This window comes from Lemur catta, chromosome 1 (genome assembly GCF_020740605.2).
Source record: "Lemur catta isolate mLemCat1 chromosome 1, mLemCat1.pri, whole genome shotgun sequence".
Lineage (NCBI taxonomy): Eukaryota > Metazoa > Chordata > Mammalia > Primates > Lemuridae > Lemur > Lemur catta.
In genome coordinates this window covers 5,192,738-5,207,998 of record NC_059128.1, presented here as the reverse complement: position 1 = coordinate 5,207,998, position 15,261 = coordinate 5,192,738, and the positions used below count along the sequence as shown (strand labels likewise).

At 60.3% G+C, this 15,261-nt stretch overlaps 3 protein-coding genes across 27 annotated transcripts in view; 1 reads left to right on the top strand and 2 right to left on the bottom strand.

Annotated features, from left to right (window-relative positions):
• EVL (Enah/Vasp-like) overlaps positions 1-13,341 on the top strand; it is a 175,692-nt gene extending 162,351 nt beyond the window's left edge. For all 3 annotated transcript variants that reach the window (XM_045560798.1, XM_045560778.1, XM_045560788.1), the window contains exons 7-14: positions 675-796; positions 3,610-3,670; positions 6,207-6,270; positions 7,919-7,985; positions 8,079-8,141; positions 10,625-10,691; positions 10,964-11,021; positions 12,821-13,341. In XM_045560798.1, coding sequence (XP_045416754.1) covers positions 675-796; positions 3,610-3,670; positions 6,207-6,270; positions 7,919-7,985; positions 8,079-8,141; positions 10,625-10,691; positions 10,964-11,021; positions 12,821-12,858 — 540 coding nt within the window. In that variant the 3' untranslated portion in view covers positions 12,859-13,341. The remainder of the gene's footprint in view (positions 1-674; positions 797-3,609; positions 3,671-6,206; positions 6,271-7,918; positions 7,986-8,078; positions 8,142-10,624; positions 10,692-10,963; positions 11,022-12,820) is intronic.
• LOC123644611 lies at positions 40-12,606 on the bottom strand. Of its 21 annotated transcripts, none has more exons than XM_045560841.1 (8): positions 7,364-12,603; positions 6,682-6,799; positions 4,695-5,502; positions 3,767-3,912; positions 2,944-3,641; positions 2,778-2,852; positions 2,265-2,345; positions 40-1,380 (listed from the first exon to the last, which is right to left on the bottom strand). In XM_045560841.1, exons 5-8 carry the CDS (start codon positions 3,360-3,362, stop codon positions 1,005-1,007), a joined length of 951 nt encoding a protein of 316 aa, XP_045416797.1. In that variant the 5' UTR covers positions 3,363-3,641; positions 3,767-3,912; positions 4,695-5,502; positions 6,682-6,799; positions 7,364-12,603; the 3' UTR covers positions 40-1,004. The 21 variants fall into 21 exon arrangements, 12 of the variants coding, with proteins under 12 accessions (XP_045416797.1, XP_045416827.1, XP_045416784.1 ...); XM_045560871.1 differs by having other exon boundaries at positions 7,576-12,603; XM_045560828.1 differs by having other exon boundaries at positions 6,682-7,677; positions 7,795-12,603.
• Positions 13,329-14,719, bottom strand: LOC123644694. Of its 3 annotated transcripts, none has more exons than XM_045560965.1 (2): positions 13,983-14,719; positions 13,329-13,407 (listed from the first exon to the last, which is right to left on the bottom strand). In XM_045560965.1, exons 1-2 carry the CDS (start codon positions 14,221-14,223, stop codon positions 13,358-13,360), a joined length of 291 nt encoding a protein of 96 aa, XP_045416921.1. In that variant the 5' UTR covers positions 14,224-14,719; the 3' UTR covers positions 13,329-13,357. The 3 variants fall into 3 exon arrangements, with proteins under 3 accessions (XP_045416921.1, XP_045416914.1, XP_045416909.1); XM_045560958.1 differs by having other exon boundaries at positions 13,353-13,455; positions 13,945-14,719; XM_045560953.1 differs by having other exon boundaries at positions 13,353-13,455.
• Between the last annotated feature and the right edge of the window lie 542 nt (positions 14,720-15,261).

Sequence of the window (15,261 nt, the reverse complement as noted above, 5' to 3'; positions counted from 1 at the left end):
GCCAGTTGTCATTAAACGAGAAAACACACAGGACAGCACTTTGTGAATTACGAGGTGCTTTAGATACACAACTGCTGTTGGTCCCCACAGTGACCTTCGTAAGCAGGGCAAGACTGTCTCCGCTTTATAGGTGAGGAAACTGAGACACAGAGAGTTTACATAATGCGTTCACATCACACAGTTTATAAATTGCAGTTTGGACTCAAGCCCTGGGTCTCCTGAATCTAAGTCCATTGCCTTTCCGCTGTACCAAGTCATCTCGTGGAAATCAGTCACCCGGCTGTGTCTGCCCTGACCCTTCCTCACACACTGTGGAGCGAGGCCGAGGGGGGCTGTGGTTGAAAGAAAATTGCCCCTGAACAGGTCTTTGGCTTAAATCTTGTTTCCTTCCCACAGAGTCGTCTCCCCTGCCTCAGGTCACGGCTGGTCTCGGCAAGGGCACTGACCATGAGCATGGCATGCAGGCCTGGCCAGGCCTTGTCCCAGCTCGGTCCTGGTTTTTTCCCCTGTGGGATTGGGAGATGCTGAACTAGATGCCTCCTGAGGTCTCTCATAGCAGTGCCATTGTAGGAGTCACATGTACACATGTGGTCCCCTGTGTCCTCTCACATCCTTGCTGCTACTCGTCCTGCCGTCAGCACCAGGGTCTAAAACATGGCGTCCTTTACCCTCAGCCAGAAGATGCATCGGGAGGCTCCAGTCCCAGCGGGACCTCAAAGTCCGATGCCAACCGGGCAAGCAGTGGGGGCGGCGGAGGCGGTCTCATGGAGGAAATGAACAAACTGCTGGCCAAAAGGTAGGTCTTTATACCTCCCCAAACTCAGCATGCCTGTCGGGACACCCCTGTCTCTCAGCACTGCATGAAGAATCTTCCTTGGCCCCAGAATCCTGTGTCACCCAGCTTCAACCAAGCAGGGGCAACTGTTACTTAAGTTTTCCCTTCTGAAGGGCTTCTGAGGCAGCAAGCCAGAGGAGCACTCCAGCCCTGGCTCCCTCGTTTTAGTTTAGCAGGTATCTGCTGAAGCATCTGCGGGTACTGGCCCTGTCCCGAGCAGAGATAAATTCAGAGGGAAAGGAACAGTCTCTGCACTTAAGATCCCAACAGAAGCAAGATGTGATCCAGTGCTAGAGCTGACAGAGGACACTGTGGTGCGTGTGTGATGAAGGCGCCTGGTCCTCCAGGGGAACCTGTGAAGGGTGCAGGAGAAGGAACTGTGGAGTGGCAGGAGCCCAGAGAGGCGGACAGAGGACAGTTCCATCCAGGTCGTGCTGGGCTCTGAGCCTGGGACCTGGGTATCCACTTCTCCATCACACTCGCAGATGTGGCTCCAGCTGCCCAAGGCCATCAGCCTGTCACTGTGACTCTTTGTTGACCCCCAGCTGAAAGAAAGAGATCATACAGATCTTTCTCAAAAGAGATGCAAAGCTTGGATTTTATTTTTAAATGTTGCTTGGCCTGCGAACTGTGCTGACCTAGAGCTACCAACGTCATGGCTCGCCTGGACACCACAGGGCCCAGGAGCAGCCTCCCCTGTGGGAACAGAGGAAGCCATGTAGCAGTCCTGCTCCCTTGGAGACTCCCCCCCTTCTCCGTTCTCCTGGCCCTCCCAGCTGCTAAGCCAAGTGGGAACTCTGTGTGTACCGAGGTCTTCACAGCATGTTCCCAATTCATCTCATCAAATGTGCATGGTGCCCTGAGGATAAAGTGAGGAGACAGGGGCCACCAAGTGCAGCAGCTGCTCCAGCACCTCAGAACAGAGGCAGGGCCTGGGGAACCCGCCCTGAGTGTCAGGGAGTGGCAAGGCGGAGCCCCAGCACAGGCCTCGCCTGCGCCTGGGCATACCTAAATCACCAAAACAGGAGGGCATTTTATATAGTAGTAAATCCAGGCATGCCAGGGTTGACTGGCTGCAAAAAGTAGGAACGGTTCACTGAGGGAGAGAGCCGGGGGGCCTCACAGAAGGGCGAGTACAGTTCTCTGGGCCGAGGCAGGGGCAGAGCGGGCGGTGCAGGAGGAACCGCAGAGGGGCAGCAGCAGTGTCAAAGCAGCTGGAAGGCTGACACACACTGTGCCTGGAGAATTGGACATGGACCCAAAGTGAGGCTGGAAGAGAGGGCCTTGCTGTGCAGGGCTGTTGGCCTCCATCTCAGAGAGCTGAAGAGGGGCTTCTGGAAAGAAACTTAACGCTTTCCCCAAGCCCAGAACCAGTGAGGTGACGGTAACAGCCTGATGTAGACGGGGTAGACCAAACTGGAGGAAGCACCTTTCTCTCTGAGAACAGGAAAAAGCCGGTGTTGCCAGGAGCCAGGGAGACGCCAGTGCTGGTGGGGGAGTCGAGGCCCTACTGAGAACAAACGTGCGGTGTGCACAGCCAGCAGCTCGCGCCGGCTGCTCTTTGCAATCCGCCTTGGTGATGGATGCTGGGTGGAGCTGACCACGCGGGTGCAGAGGGAGCGGCTGCTTTGAATGCCAGTTCTCCCAGAGCTAGTCTCCCGCCTCCGAGAGCGTGCAGCTGAGAGTCTCCTTCCCAGCACGGGAGGACAGGGGGGAAGTGAGCGCGTGCGGAGCGCTGTTGGGGAACACCTGCGGGAGTGGGAGGGCTCGCGGACGCGGGCTGCTGGGCAGGAGGGTAGTGCGGCGAAGTGGCAGTGGGTAGACCAGGCAGGAGGCTAGTGTAGTACAGGAGGAGGTGATGGTGACTTGCAGGAAGGTGTTGGAAGTGACGGTAGGAAAAAGATTGGCAGTAAAATTCAGAGGTAGAATGGATCAGGCTTACTGTGACAAGAAGTTGGTGTCAAGGATGACCCCCCGGTTCCTGGGCCAAGGGACTAGCCAGGCAGGCCTGTGTTGGCTGAGAAGTAGTTTCTCTGGGTAAATAAACAATTAACAAGTACTGTGGACAGTTTGAAAAAAAAAAAAAAGAAAGAAAAGGGGGTTCGTACCTGTGGGGACAGTGTGGACTGACTATAGGGCATCCCTTGGAGCTATTCAAAGTCTTCCCTTTTCTGAGCGAGTCCAGGTTCTTAGTGGGGTTCCAGACTGGGGGAGGCATGGCTGGAGTGACGGTTGCAAGATAGGAGGGCTTCTGTGGTAGTAGAAGAAATGTCTTCCTCCCTCCCACAGCTGGTGGGTCTGCGTGCCCCGAGCCTGCAGCAGAGGCTCCCACAGCCCTGACCTGTGGGACAGACAGACCGCAACCCCGAGAGGCGCCTCCCTGTCCCATGTGGCCACGCCTACAGTGTCCTGGGAACAGCTGCTGTTCAGCCAAGCCCAGGCCCCCAGGAGCCTGGACAAGGTGCAGCCGACTCCTCCCTCCCTCAGGTGCTGTGGCTGTCGCCAGTCGTGCTAGAGATAGGGACATCCCCAACCCCAGCCTCCCTGCTCAGACCAGTTTCGTATGCCAGGTTATAGATGAGCACAGAAACCGGGACACTCACCCGGGCGTGCCTCCTGACCAGGCGAGCGCCTGGACGAGCCACCTCCTGCACAAAAAGCAGACATCTTCGTTTCCATCACAGGGCTGGGAACTGCGTGGAGGCGGCGGAGTTGGGGCCGTGTGAGAAGCTTAAGGAGCTAACTGTATCTTCTCCCTTCCCTCCTGTGTCTAGGAGAAAAGCAGCCTCCCAGACAGACAGGCCAGCTGACAAAAGGGAAGATGAAAGCCAAACGGTGAGCACCCGTGCCGCCACCCCCTCCCAGATAGACGTAAATCTCCCGGGCAGGCTCCCTGGTCCCAAGCCAGGCCTTTGGGGCACTGAGTTGTACCTGGTTTGGCCATCCATGTGATCGGCACTTCATTGGGGGATTATAGGAAGGGCAGGAGGGCCTCTGTGGGGCTTGCTGCTGCGCCCCGGAGCCCTGGCAGCAGGTCTGTGCTCAGGGAGTGTTCCCCTGCCAGACACGGCTCTACCCTAACGGAGAAGCAGGCAGAAAAGCAAGTCTTGCCCCAGAAGTGCTGTGCAGGAGAAGCCTGGAGCCCTTGCAAAGCACAATGGGGCCCCCTCGCCTGCCCAGGAGCCCCAGGAAGCTCAGACAAACCAGGGCCTCAGCAAGGCACCTGAGGGGGCAGAAGGTACACCTGTGGTACAGAAAGTCTGGGGAAGCCCGGGGCAGCTTTCATTTTCAAATTATTTCTGTTCCTAACGATTCCCCTTGAGTCCATCCATTCCAGCAGGAGCTGCAGGTAAGTCATGGAAAAGCACTTTGGAACCCCTGGCTCTTGTCCTTAGCGGGCATCCCAGAGCCTGGCCTAGCACCACGGAGCCCCCAGCACCTGCTTCCACCTAAGGTGGCAATTCTTTGTCCGCTGTGTTAAACTTTTCCTGTAAAAATAGACCCCTACTGACACCGCTAAGTTTAGACCTTAACTGTTAATACAAACAGCATCAAGGTTACGCCTCAGTGCGGAACGAGAGCAGAAATACAACTGCCAGAGGCCAGTGCATACCCCTGCCTCGCCTTCCCCGGCAGGGCCAGGCTGGTGCTGTCCTGGGGCCCCAGCCCTCCGGCCCATGTGCTCCTCTCATCACTGCCCTGGGCACATACGGGCCCTTCTGCCTCCCCAGCTCCTCCCCGGCCTGCACTTCTCTGCGTAAACCTTACTCCCTAAAACATAGCCTCCCCCACCCCAGGTCGGGCAAGGCTCCCCGCTACTTGGTCCTGAGTGCACACACAATGGCTCGCGCAGACTCACTCTCTCCGCCAGCATAGGCCCCAGGAAGGCCGGGCTTGGGCTTCTCACTCTCCTGCTGTCCCCGTGCCTTGCGCACACGGTGGAGTTCAGCCAACTAACTCGCCATGAATTTCTGAAATCGTGGAGGCCTGTGTGTCTGGGAGCCGCAGGATAGTCCCAGGTGCCCAGACAGCAGCACACGGGCCTGTGAGCCAGCACGGGCTCCTCCCGGGCAACTGCTGGTGTGGAGCGCCAGCTCCGGCACACTTAAAGCCACGCTCCTCCCCCTGCAGGAGGAATGGATTCCAGATCCCAGCAACTTCTGGAAGAGAAGCATTCTTGAACCCTGCAATCCCAAGGATGGTGCTGTCTTCCTTGGACACCTGTCATTTCTTTCTTTAGGCCCCTGGTCACTGCTGGCTCACACTGGAACTGGCTTCTGAGAGTGCAGGGCAAGCACAGTATGAGGGAGAAACCCCGGTGGCTGGCTTTTATTTTCCTTTTTATACTTTTCAGTATTTCCAAATTCTCTTCAGTGAACATGTACTAAGTTTATAATTAATGGAGAACAAACAGGTATTATTTAAACAAAAGAAGCATGGCAGGGAGGGCATCGTGGGCAAAGGCACAGAGTGGGCTGTGCAGGGCCGGGGGGCAGGGGAGAGCTGGCTAGAGGTGGAGCTGGAGGGCCAGGCGGGCTGCACAGGGCTGCCCCTGCCCTGTCAAGCAGCCAGGCGGCTTCAGAGGCTCTCAACAGAGGGGTTGTGAGGTCAGAACTCAATTTTACAGCTGTCATTTGGGCAGCAACATTGATGAACCTGTGGACTGGCTGGGGATGGACATGAAGTTTAGAGTAGATTGCTTCCTCTTCTTTTTGTAAAAGAGAAATGAGGTACATCTGGGGTCTTCCACAAACAGGTCCCTAGGACATCAGCTGAGCCTGTGGGCAGCTCTGAGTAGACCCTCACTCACTGCAGGCCTGGAAGATCCCACCTGCCGCCAGGGGACCCACAGCAGCCTCTAGTGTCAGCCAGACATCTGGTCCTGTCACCGGGCCCTGAGAAGAGTAGGCCAGGGTCCTCCGGTGGGTCCTGCCTGGCCACCCCCCCAGCCTTCATGGCCACAGAAGGGTGGGAGTGGACAGTGGGGTGGGGCTGCTGGCGAGCAAGGCAAGCGCTGCACAGCGAGGGGGTGAGTCACACCAGGGGTGCTGAGCCGTGGAGACAGCAGGCATCTGGGAGGCATCTGGCCCACCCGGGCTCCGGGCTGGGGAGGGGCTTGAGGGCCAGCAGGCAGCTCTGCACCACTCTGCAGAGAGCCTGTACCGCCCTGCAGCCTCCCCTAGCCTGGCTTTGCCCACGCTTTTCAATTTTAAATATTTATTGTTTTGCTAATTGTAAAAGTAGTATATATTCAGTGAGAACCGTTGGAAAACAGGTTTTATAAATGACCTTGTCCAAAGGTATCCTGCCCCAGCCCCAAGCAGCCTTCGTGGGCAGACTGTAACAGAAGAGCCTTTCTCTTCCATTTTAGGAAGATCCTAGCACCTCCCCATCTCCAGGGACCCGAGCATCCAGCCAGCCACCTAACTCCTCAGGTAAGAGGGCGCCATCCTGACCCCAGGGCACAAGGTCTTAGTGGGGGAGGGAGGGACGCTTAGAAGAAGGTAATCTGTTCCAACCACTGGGCTGAACGTGTGAGGGAGCCCAGCTCCTGCGAGTCCCCCGAGCAGGCTGGAATTGCTAGAGCAAACTGACCACGATGCTCCCCAGGGTGACCTACCGTGTCACCTTGTCTCTCACCAGGACCCCGAGTCCCTCACAAGGGAAGGCACTTGCCTGAGCATGTGTCCAGTTGTGGAAAAGTACACCCAGGGCTCCCAAGTGCAGGCTGGGCCCAGCACTTCTAAGAGGGATGTTTAAACCTGCCTCCCAGTGCAGTGCCAACTAAGCACGGACGTTATAGAGATCACCAGTGGAACTTACTCCACCAGAAACATAGCCCTTACCTTGCTCAGGTGTCTCCCCATCTGAGCCATGGTAGAGGGGGTGTAATTAAGAGAGTGTGATGGGCCAGTTGTTCAGTCATTCAACAAACATCTGTGCAGCGTCTCCTCTGTGCCAGGCCTGTGCTCGAGAGCAGGGCGAGGAGAGGTGCAGGGGGTTAGGCCGCCCTACCCTGGGCAGGGAGACTCTTGCCAGCTGTCTGCTCTTCTCCCTGGGCATGCTCCGTGCCTGCACCAGCCATAACTGCCTCCCTCCTGAGGCTGCGGGCTACGTCCTCTCTTTCTAGAACTTTGCCTGGCACATTGATTTGCCAGAATCCATAGCTTCTTGGCCAATGAACATGAACAATGTCCCTGCCCTCGTCTGCTAATTATAATAGCCCAGTGAGTGGGCTGAGTGGTTTCCTATTAGGAGGCTGTAGCCGTGTGTGGTTTGCTCAAGGTCATAGCCCTGGAGCCCATGCTCCTGTGGCCCCACGTCTGCCTGCAGGCCCAGCGCCCATCCCAGAAGGTGGCTTTGAGGAGAACTGCCTCAGACCTGCAGTCAGCCTGCAGGGTCTCGGGCGAGTGCTTCCCCCCTAGCCCTAGGGATTTTGTCTTCTGCCCTTGGCCAGCCTGCAAAGTCAGTGAATTCAAGTCAACAAATCCCTTGCAGCAGAATGAAATACAATCTGATACCACTTACCTTAAAAAAGAAAAGACAAACCAGCTTGCAAAGCCCAGGGTGAGAAAGAGCCAGATGCGGTGTGGGGGGCAGACCGAGGAGGGCAGTCGACTAACGGTGCCAGTGGGCTCCAGGGTCCCACAGCAGATGGGGACACAGGCTGCCCTGGGAGTGCCTGGGGGAGGGGTTCTGCTGCCCGCTCACCCCGTTGCTGGTGTCGCTGGCTCCCTTACCAGCTGGTTCACATTCCACGGAGAGACCCAAGCATGGTGAAAGGACTTGAAACCAGGTCACAAGTCAAGGTCAACCAGGTCAAGGGAACAGGAGCTTGAGTCCTGGAGTGGAAGAAACACAGGGTGACAACAGTGCCATCTGCCACCCTCAAGGGGCTGCCCTGGGCCAGAGGGGGACTGAAAACAAGGAGCCAGATTGCAGCTCCACTCGAGGCAGACCTTCCCGCTGGGGGCTCTGCACCCTTGGCATGGGGGCACTTCTTGTCTGGGGTGCTCAGGGGGTTGGGGTGGCCGCTGAGTCCTCTCAGCTCTGAGGCTCTTCGTCCATGAAATGAACTGACAGAGGCTGGCCGGAAGCCCTGGGAGCGGAGCAACTCGGTGGAGAAACCTGTGTCCTCGTTACTGTCCAGGTGAGCTGCCCTGGGGAGGCCCCAGCGGTGACTGGTGGGGCAGAGGCGGGTGCTGGCGCCGGCTCACGTGTCTGTTTCGTTCCGTTGCTGTAGAACCCCGTCTGTGGCAAAGAGCCCCGAAGCTAAGAGCCCCCTTCAGTCGCAGCCTCACTCTAGGTACCGAACAACCCTCCTGCCCACTGTCCCCCAGTCTCTGGGGCCTCCTCTGTCTCCTGTCCCCTGACTAACATACCCCTGAACCCTGTCTCATGTCTGGCATTCAGCAGCTTGCTCTGGGAAGGGGATCTTTTCTTTCAGACCTGGGGAAAGGCAGAGCTGGAGGGACTTGGGCTTGTACAGGTCAGCTGCTTCCCCTCCTCCCCGCGAGGAGAGGCCAGGCCGGGCCCCTGGAAGGGAACCACCTGTCCAAAGTGGCAGCGAAGTGGGGCTGAGCTCGAATCCAGCTTTCGACTCGCTAAGCGTGACATTGGGCAAGTTAGGCGACCTCTCCAGGCCTCCATTTCCCCAGTACAGTGAGGGCTGTTGGTCCCTCACACGGGACGGCGGCGGGGCGGGCGCAGGTGAACAACAGTGGAACGTGCAATGTGCTCGCTGGCCGCAGCCCAGCCCGGCACCCTGCTCGCGCTCCGCCAGCTCACCTCCATCCCCACGCGCAGCAGCCACAGCCGGCTTCCCCACAGATCTGCTGACCATATTTCCCAAACCAAACGCTGGTGTGACAACAGGACAGGGTGTTTGGAACTGAGGTTCCCCAAAGAGTCAGAAACAAAATGGACACACAGTACCACGGCCCAAGTGTGGCCTGAATTTGAAGACCTCTAGAACCTGCACAAGAAACGTCTCCGTTGCCTACCCCAAAGTGAAGGGAAACAACTCTTGTCACAGAGCAGGACAGATGATGAGCACAGAACTCCAGCCTGGCACTGGCAGAACAGCTGTGCCCAATGCAGGTGGACAGAGTGGTCGCGGCAGTCAGCCAGCTGTGTGCTGGGGACAGTCCCTGCGCCCAGAGAGCTCATGTAAACCAGACAGCTGTGGGTCCGGGGGGGGGGGCTCCCGAGAAGGCGTAAAGGGCCACGTGGTGGACAAGGTGCTTTAGGGAGGGGGCGTTTGAGCCGGCCTGGAGAAGGAAGCTGCCAGGCAGAGGCTGTGGGGACAGCTGTCCAAGCTGAAGGAATGGTAAGTGCCAAGGCCCTGGGCCCAAAGTTCAAAGGACAGACAGCAGGCAGTGTAGCTGGGGGGTGGAATGAGGTTAGTCTGCATCGTAGTCCGTGTGCAGGCCCCGGTCAGAGAGCTGTAGGCACAGGGGCCGTGCCGGGAGCCAGGCGGGGGAAGGTGACCAGAACAGAGCGGGGACCTGGAACAGGTGCAGCAGCCGGGGGCGAGCCTGCAGCACCCCTCCCCCCAGCAGAGCCAGCCGTGTCCTGCTGGAGTGAGGGTGGGCTGCCCCGTTCTCAGTGGCCAGGAGCATCGTCAAGGCCATTCCTACCTGAAATGGGGTCTCGCTCCAGTTCCAAGACAAATCTGGTCTCTCATTTCCCAGATGGCTGCAAAGGGGGTGTGTGCCACTGACCCATCCCCGCAGCCTTGCTTATGGGGCATACGGCGCTTGTCATGGGGGGCCGCCAGGTGTGCAGAGAGGGCGGGCTGAGGCCTACAGCGGAAGCGCTTAGCCCACGGTCCCCAGCCCAGTCGCTGGAACAGGCCTGGAGAAGCCAGGGACCCCAAATTAATTACACACGTGTTGGGCCCCCGCTTGGTGCAGGAGCACTTCATTTCTCATCCTCGCTCTCCTCGGCCGTGGGGAACATGTTCCTCGCTTGCTCCAGATGGCCCTGCACTGTCACAGCCACGATCTTTCTACCTGGCTCGGGCCACGTACGTGTCCCTGAAACCACAGGCTCCCACAGCCATTCTGTCCGTGCGGGGCAGAGCTTGGGTCCCTCAGCACCACAGTCGTGTTTTCAAAAGACCAGATAGTCAGATGAGCATTTTGCCAAGATTCTCCCGGGAGGATATGTGTGCGAGAAACGTTAAAATCCACGTCGCTTAACCGTGGTGCAGAAACCTGTCAGAGCAGCACAGTCCGTGAGAACCACCTCAAACGAGAAGCCACATCCACGTTTGTTTCTTGAAGGAGTCACACGCAGAGCCATGGGTGCTGGTTTGTGTCGGGAGCCGGTGCCTCCAGGACGGGCATTACCTGTGTGACGTCACGTACTTAATGCCACTGTTGCTGGTTTCCTGAGCCTCAGTTCTAGCCAGGAACGTAAACCCCGCCACGAGGGCGGGTCACTGCCGCGTTCTGTGCAGGGAAGCGAGGGCCGGCGTGAGTCGCCACGTCTGTGCGAGAGCTCTCGAATCACAGCAGCGCTGTTGGCCCCCAAGTACTGGCTCTTGGGTTGGGAAATATGGTCCCAGGATCCGTGGAGACCCTCTTGCGGTAGAAACTGGGCGTTAAGATCCTTTCCAGGTAGCCGAGGGGTGGCCGTAGGTAAGAAGCAGGAAACTCCCCAGCGGAGAGGGGAGCAGGCGGCCCCGCACCGGGCTCCGGCACTCCCAGCTTTCCTGCCGACGCCAGCCACTAGCGTGGGGGCCTCGGGCCTGCCATCCCCTCACTGCCCTGCCACTCTCCCCAGGATGAAGCCCGCCGGGGGCGTCAATGACGTAGCCCTGGATGCCTTCGATCTGGACCGGATGAAACAGGTGAGCGTGTCCTTCCCCCAGAGGCCAGGAGCGGCCAGCGAGGCCCACGCAGACCTGGAGGCTGGTGGGCGGCAGGAGTTCCCAGGGTCCCCGGCCACCCTGCCTTCGACATGGGGAGGGCGGCCGAGGGGCCGCAAGGAGTCTTGGGCACGGGCGAGAGCTACGGCTCTGGAGAGGGGCACGGCAGGCCCACCACTTCTGCCACGTCCCCACCAAGGCCAGCTCCCCTGTCTCGCTGCCTGTCCCTCCACTTTGACGCTCTGCTCCCACAGGAGATCCTGGAGGAGGTGGTCAGAGAACTTCACAAGGTGAAGGAGGAGATCATTGATGGTGAGTGAAGGCCCATGGCCGGGAGAGGGACATTGCCCCGGGCTCGCCCAGGGTGGGGGCCTTCTAGGCCAGGCAGCCTGCAGGTTTAAGCTGGGGCCAATACTGCCCTGAAGAGACTTCATTCTTGTAATGTCTAGTTGAGGAAACTGAGGCTCAGAGCAGTGACTTGCCTGAGAATACGTACCGCCCTGGTGGGCCGACACACGAGTCTGGGGCCTTTCCGCTTCTGCCTGGGGGTTCAGGGTGCTGACACGTGGAGTGGGGACGGCCCCAGCGTACATTCCCAAGCCAAGTCTGGTAGAAGCAACTTGAAGTTTTTGTTCTTTATTTCGTTACCTTTTGACTTGCTGCTGCCTCCAGTCACTGGTGTTGGGGTTCTGAGGAAACTGCTGTCTCCCTGGGGTGCAGGAAGCCACAGACCTGCCTTCTAGGCCTGAGCCTGTGTGGCCCGGGGCTGAGGTGCAGGCACGGCGCGGCCCACGGGAGCCTCTGCCTCCAGAGAGCAGGACGTGCCCCTGTGGCGTCACATCCGTCCTTCCGGTCCCCCCCAGAGCCTCTGAGGGGCTGGCTCAGATCTGCGGCCAGAGGGGAAGGGAAGGCTGGGCAGGGCGGGCTTGGCCCGCCACAGAGCCTCGACGTGGCTGGGCAAGAGGGTCCCATGACCCAGAGGGGTGGAGGCTGGTGGCAGAGGGCTGACCGGGCTGCAGCGGGGAGGGGAGGCCCAGCGGGAGCCTGGACCGGCCAGGCCTCCCCTCGCAGCCGCCACGCCCTTGTTTGAGCAGAGAGCGCTCAGTTCCTGTTTGTCCGCCTCCCTGGAAGGCCTGGGCAGGGAGATAAGGCGCTAACGAACGAGCAGAGCGAAGCAGCGGAGCCACGAAGGCAGACACGGAGCCAACAATTGCTGGGGACATTCGCGGGCCAGAGTGGGGCGGACACCGGCAGGGGGTGTGGTGGGAACGTTGAGCCCCAGCCTCAGTCTCTCCACCTGCCACAGGTGCCACCCAGCCTGCAGGGAAGCACAGGCCACGCCAGGGGCCCTGAGAAGTGGCCCCCTGCTACTGGCCCCATGAGGTCTGTCCAGGGAGAGGCCTGAGCTGACGTGGAGGAAGGGGAGCAGGAACAGGGGACACCAAAGGCTTGTGGGGGAGCGGGGGGCTAAGAGGGAGGAGGGACAGGCCCGAGGCTGGGGAGAGGTGGAGGGCATTCCTCACCAGCACCTTGGGGGAGAGGAAGCTGGGAGAGGACCGAGAGCAGCCCCAGCCTCTGCCGTGGAGGAGGGAAGGGCTCAGGCCAGGGGTGTCGGCAGAGCCAGTGCAGCCCACCGGGCTCCCAGGCCAGGGACTTACCGCTGCCCCCACAGAAGCCAGACGGGCCAAAGCCCAGCCTCCACTCTGTCAGGGAGGGGCTCCTGGGCCCCCCAGTAGGCCTGGGTGCCCATATGTCCAAGGCCTCCAAAGACCCTGCATCTCAGCACGGGCCAGCTCCTCACGCCAGGGTCCTGGTGCTCAGCGGCCCCGAGGCCTTGAGCTGGTCACTGGCCGCCACCCCGCAGCAGGGACTACTGCAGGAGAAAGGGCAGGAGACCCCAAACACTTGTTAGCACCCAGAGGTCTGTGCCACAGCCCACAGCACCGTTGGGCCTCCAGCCTGTGCCCCCAGCTCTGAGAGCCTGGGGGGCCCCAGGAGACGGAGTGGGGAGATGGGCACCAGGCAGGCCCGTCAGGCGTGAGGTGCGGGGGCTGGGCCGGCCCTGCGCACTGAGCCTCCCTGTGCCTGTCCCCCCCTGTGCCTGTCCCCAGCCATCAGGCAGGAGCTGAGCGGCATCAGCACCACGTAAACGGCGGCGCCGAGACGTCGAGGCCACCGGGAGGACAGCGAGGCGCCGGTCCAGCCCCAGCCTCCAGCACACGCAGAGCTGCACGGAGCTTGGAAGCGCTTCATTCAAAAGTCTTAACCTGTGATAAAATATTAAAATGAGGAAACAAAGTTCAGTTCCAGGATTTTTTTAGATTCTACCTGACACAGAACACCGGGTCTACTCGTCTTTTTTGTATTTTATATTTGCTTATTTAAGTGTACATTTCTTTTGGGTTATAGAGAGGACACCCCCAAATCACCTGCTTCATTAGACGATTTCCAAGTTTTCTCCTAGGTGACACTCTTAGTGCCTCAGCTGGCAGTGACGGCCAGGCACGGCGTGGTGTCACCACACACAGCGGAGCGGTCTGAGCGCAGCTCCGTCCCCAGCAATCATGGTGTTGAAACTGTCCGTGCACCGCGGTGTCTGTCCACACGGTAATAAACGGTTTACTGTCCACAACCTCGGGCTCCGGCTCTCACTCTCTTGCGCTGGCTCTCAGTGGCTCCTGGCAGGGTAGGCCCAGGACTGTGGCGACAGGAGTCACAGGAGCAAGACAAGGTCTTCGGTGGGTGGCTGGGCTCAATCAGAACATCCGAGACCGGGGAGGGTGAGCTGGGGCGGCTCAGGCACCTCCGCCCGCGTCCTGGGGCTGGGCCTCAGGTCCCGCCTGTGGAGCCCCACAGTCTCCCCCGGGTGGACGGGCCGAGTGCAGCCGAGGCCTCGGAATCCCACAGGGACCCGTGTGTGCACTCTGGCCGGCAGGACCCCACGACTGTCCCGTTCAGATGGAGGAAAGGGACTTGGGGCCCAGCAGGTGGCGGGCAAAGGAAAGGCGGCTCTGCCTCCTGCATCCTCCAGGGTCTCTGCCCGGTGGCAGCAGGTGCAGGCCACATGCCTGCCTAAGGCACCGGCTCCCTGTTGAGGCCAGAGAGTCTGAGCCTTGCGGCCTTGAGGTTCTGTGACTGTTCATGCTCCGGGTTGTCCCATGTGACCCCCCCCCCCATAACCACAGAGCACTCTGTATGCCCAGCCACCCTGAGGGCCACCAGGGGAGCCGCTCACCTCCGGGGCCCTGGTCTGCTGATGACAAGGGACCCTACCATTTCCTGGCTCCTGACACGCCTCGGCTGAGTTTCCACAGCCCTGAAAGACAGGGCTGTGGTCGTGCTGCCCGCTGGGAGGCGAGAAGCCAAGGCTCCGCTCTCGAATGGTTTCCCAGGTCTGTCGGCAGCTCTGAGCCAGGTCCAGGAATCCCACAGTCTGGGGCTGGGGGCTGGGGGGCTCGCAGGCGGCCTTCAGAGGGCCGATGCAGCCCTGGGGGCTCCCAGCCCCTGCTGACATCGTCTCCCCAGAGAGGAGAGGCCCCCTTGGGACTGCTGGCACCCTCGAACCCCCGGCCCCAGCTTGTGGGTGCGGCCCGGACGTGCCCCTTTGTGCGGTCAGCAGAAAGGCCCGCTGGTGGGAGGAGGGGCCCTCTAGGCTCAGCCACGGGAGGGGCTGGCTCTCGGTTCCGCTGGGCCTGCGGGCGGCCCGCCCAGGATCAAAGTCCTCGCAGAACAAGCCCTGAGCTCAGGCCACTTGCCTGCGCCGTGTCAGCAGTCAGACCACTCGGAGACACAGGTGCCTGGCACCACGCGGGGCCACTCCCAGGCCTCCTCCCAGCCCTCCCTCTCCTAGGGCAGCAGGGACAGCCCCGCCACCCCCACCTGTGGGGCAGCCAAGCCCCAGCCTCAGCCTCCCTTCCCTAAGCCAGGGAGGCTGCCTTCCCAGGGCTGCGGTGGAAGCTGCGGGGAGGGCCGCACTCCGGCACCTGCTGCGGCCAGGACGCCCTCACCCACCCTGCCCAGCCCCCCCAGAGAAGGCAGCCTCCTTAGGTCCCAGCCGTGCCATCAGCCCTTCTGCAGAAAGGGCAGACGTATGTCCCCGCTTCACACACACTCCAAGGATGCCCAGCCTGCTTCCTGCTGAGCATTCCTGTCCGTCCAGCCCCCTGAGCTCCCACCTCTGAGGGTGGGGAGACGGACCCCACTGTTGGGCCTGAACCCTCCCTAGGCTCAGGGAAGGCTTCCTGCAGGGGAGGGTAGAAGGCAGAGTGAGGTGGTGGGCAGGCGCTGGGGTGGGACAGGCGGTGGTGGCTGGGGGTGGTGGCTGAGGGGAGCCGGACCCTGCAGAGCTCAGCCAGGGAGGGAGGGGCTTCAGGCCACACGCAGTGACCAGGCACGCCTTCCGCTGTGCACACCCCAGAGGCCACCATTCACCATGGCTGGGCCCTCGGGGAGCACCGCCAAGCAGCAGCCACCATCCTCCCAAGGAGCCAGAGCCAACGGGACACGACTTGGGACTGGAAGAAGCACCGCTCAGGCCTCAGGCTCCACCTGC

Coding starts and splice junctions, on each gene's coding strand:
- LOC123644611 (XM_045560819.1), bottom strand. CDS start 3,362: ATGTCCCTATCTCTAGCACGACTGGCGACAGCCACAGCACCTGAGGGA. Junction 2,853..2,943: donor AGTCCACACTGTCCCCACAG/GTACGAACCCCC, acceptor ACTACTTCTCAG/CCAACACAGGCCTGCCTGGC. Junction 2,346..2,777: donor GACACCAACTTCTTGTCACA/GTAAGCCTGATC, acceptor GTTTGTTCTCAG/TAGGGCCTCGACTCCCCCAC.
- LOC123644694 (XM_045560953.1), bottom strand. CDS start 14,223: ATGTCAGCAGGGGCTGGGAGCCCCCAGGGCTGCATCGGCCCTCTGAAG. Junction 13,456..13,982: donor GTGTCAGGAGCCAGGAAATG/GTAGGGTCCCTT, acceptor GATTGAGCCCAG/CCACCCACCGAAGACCTTGT.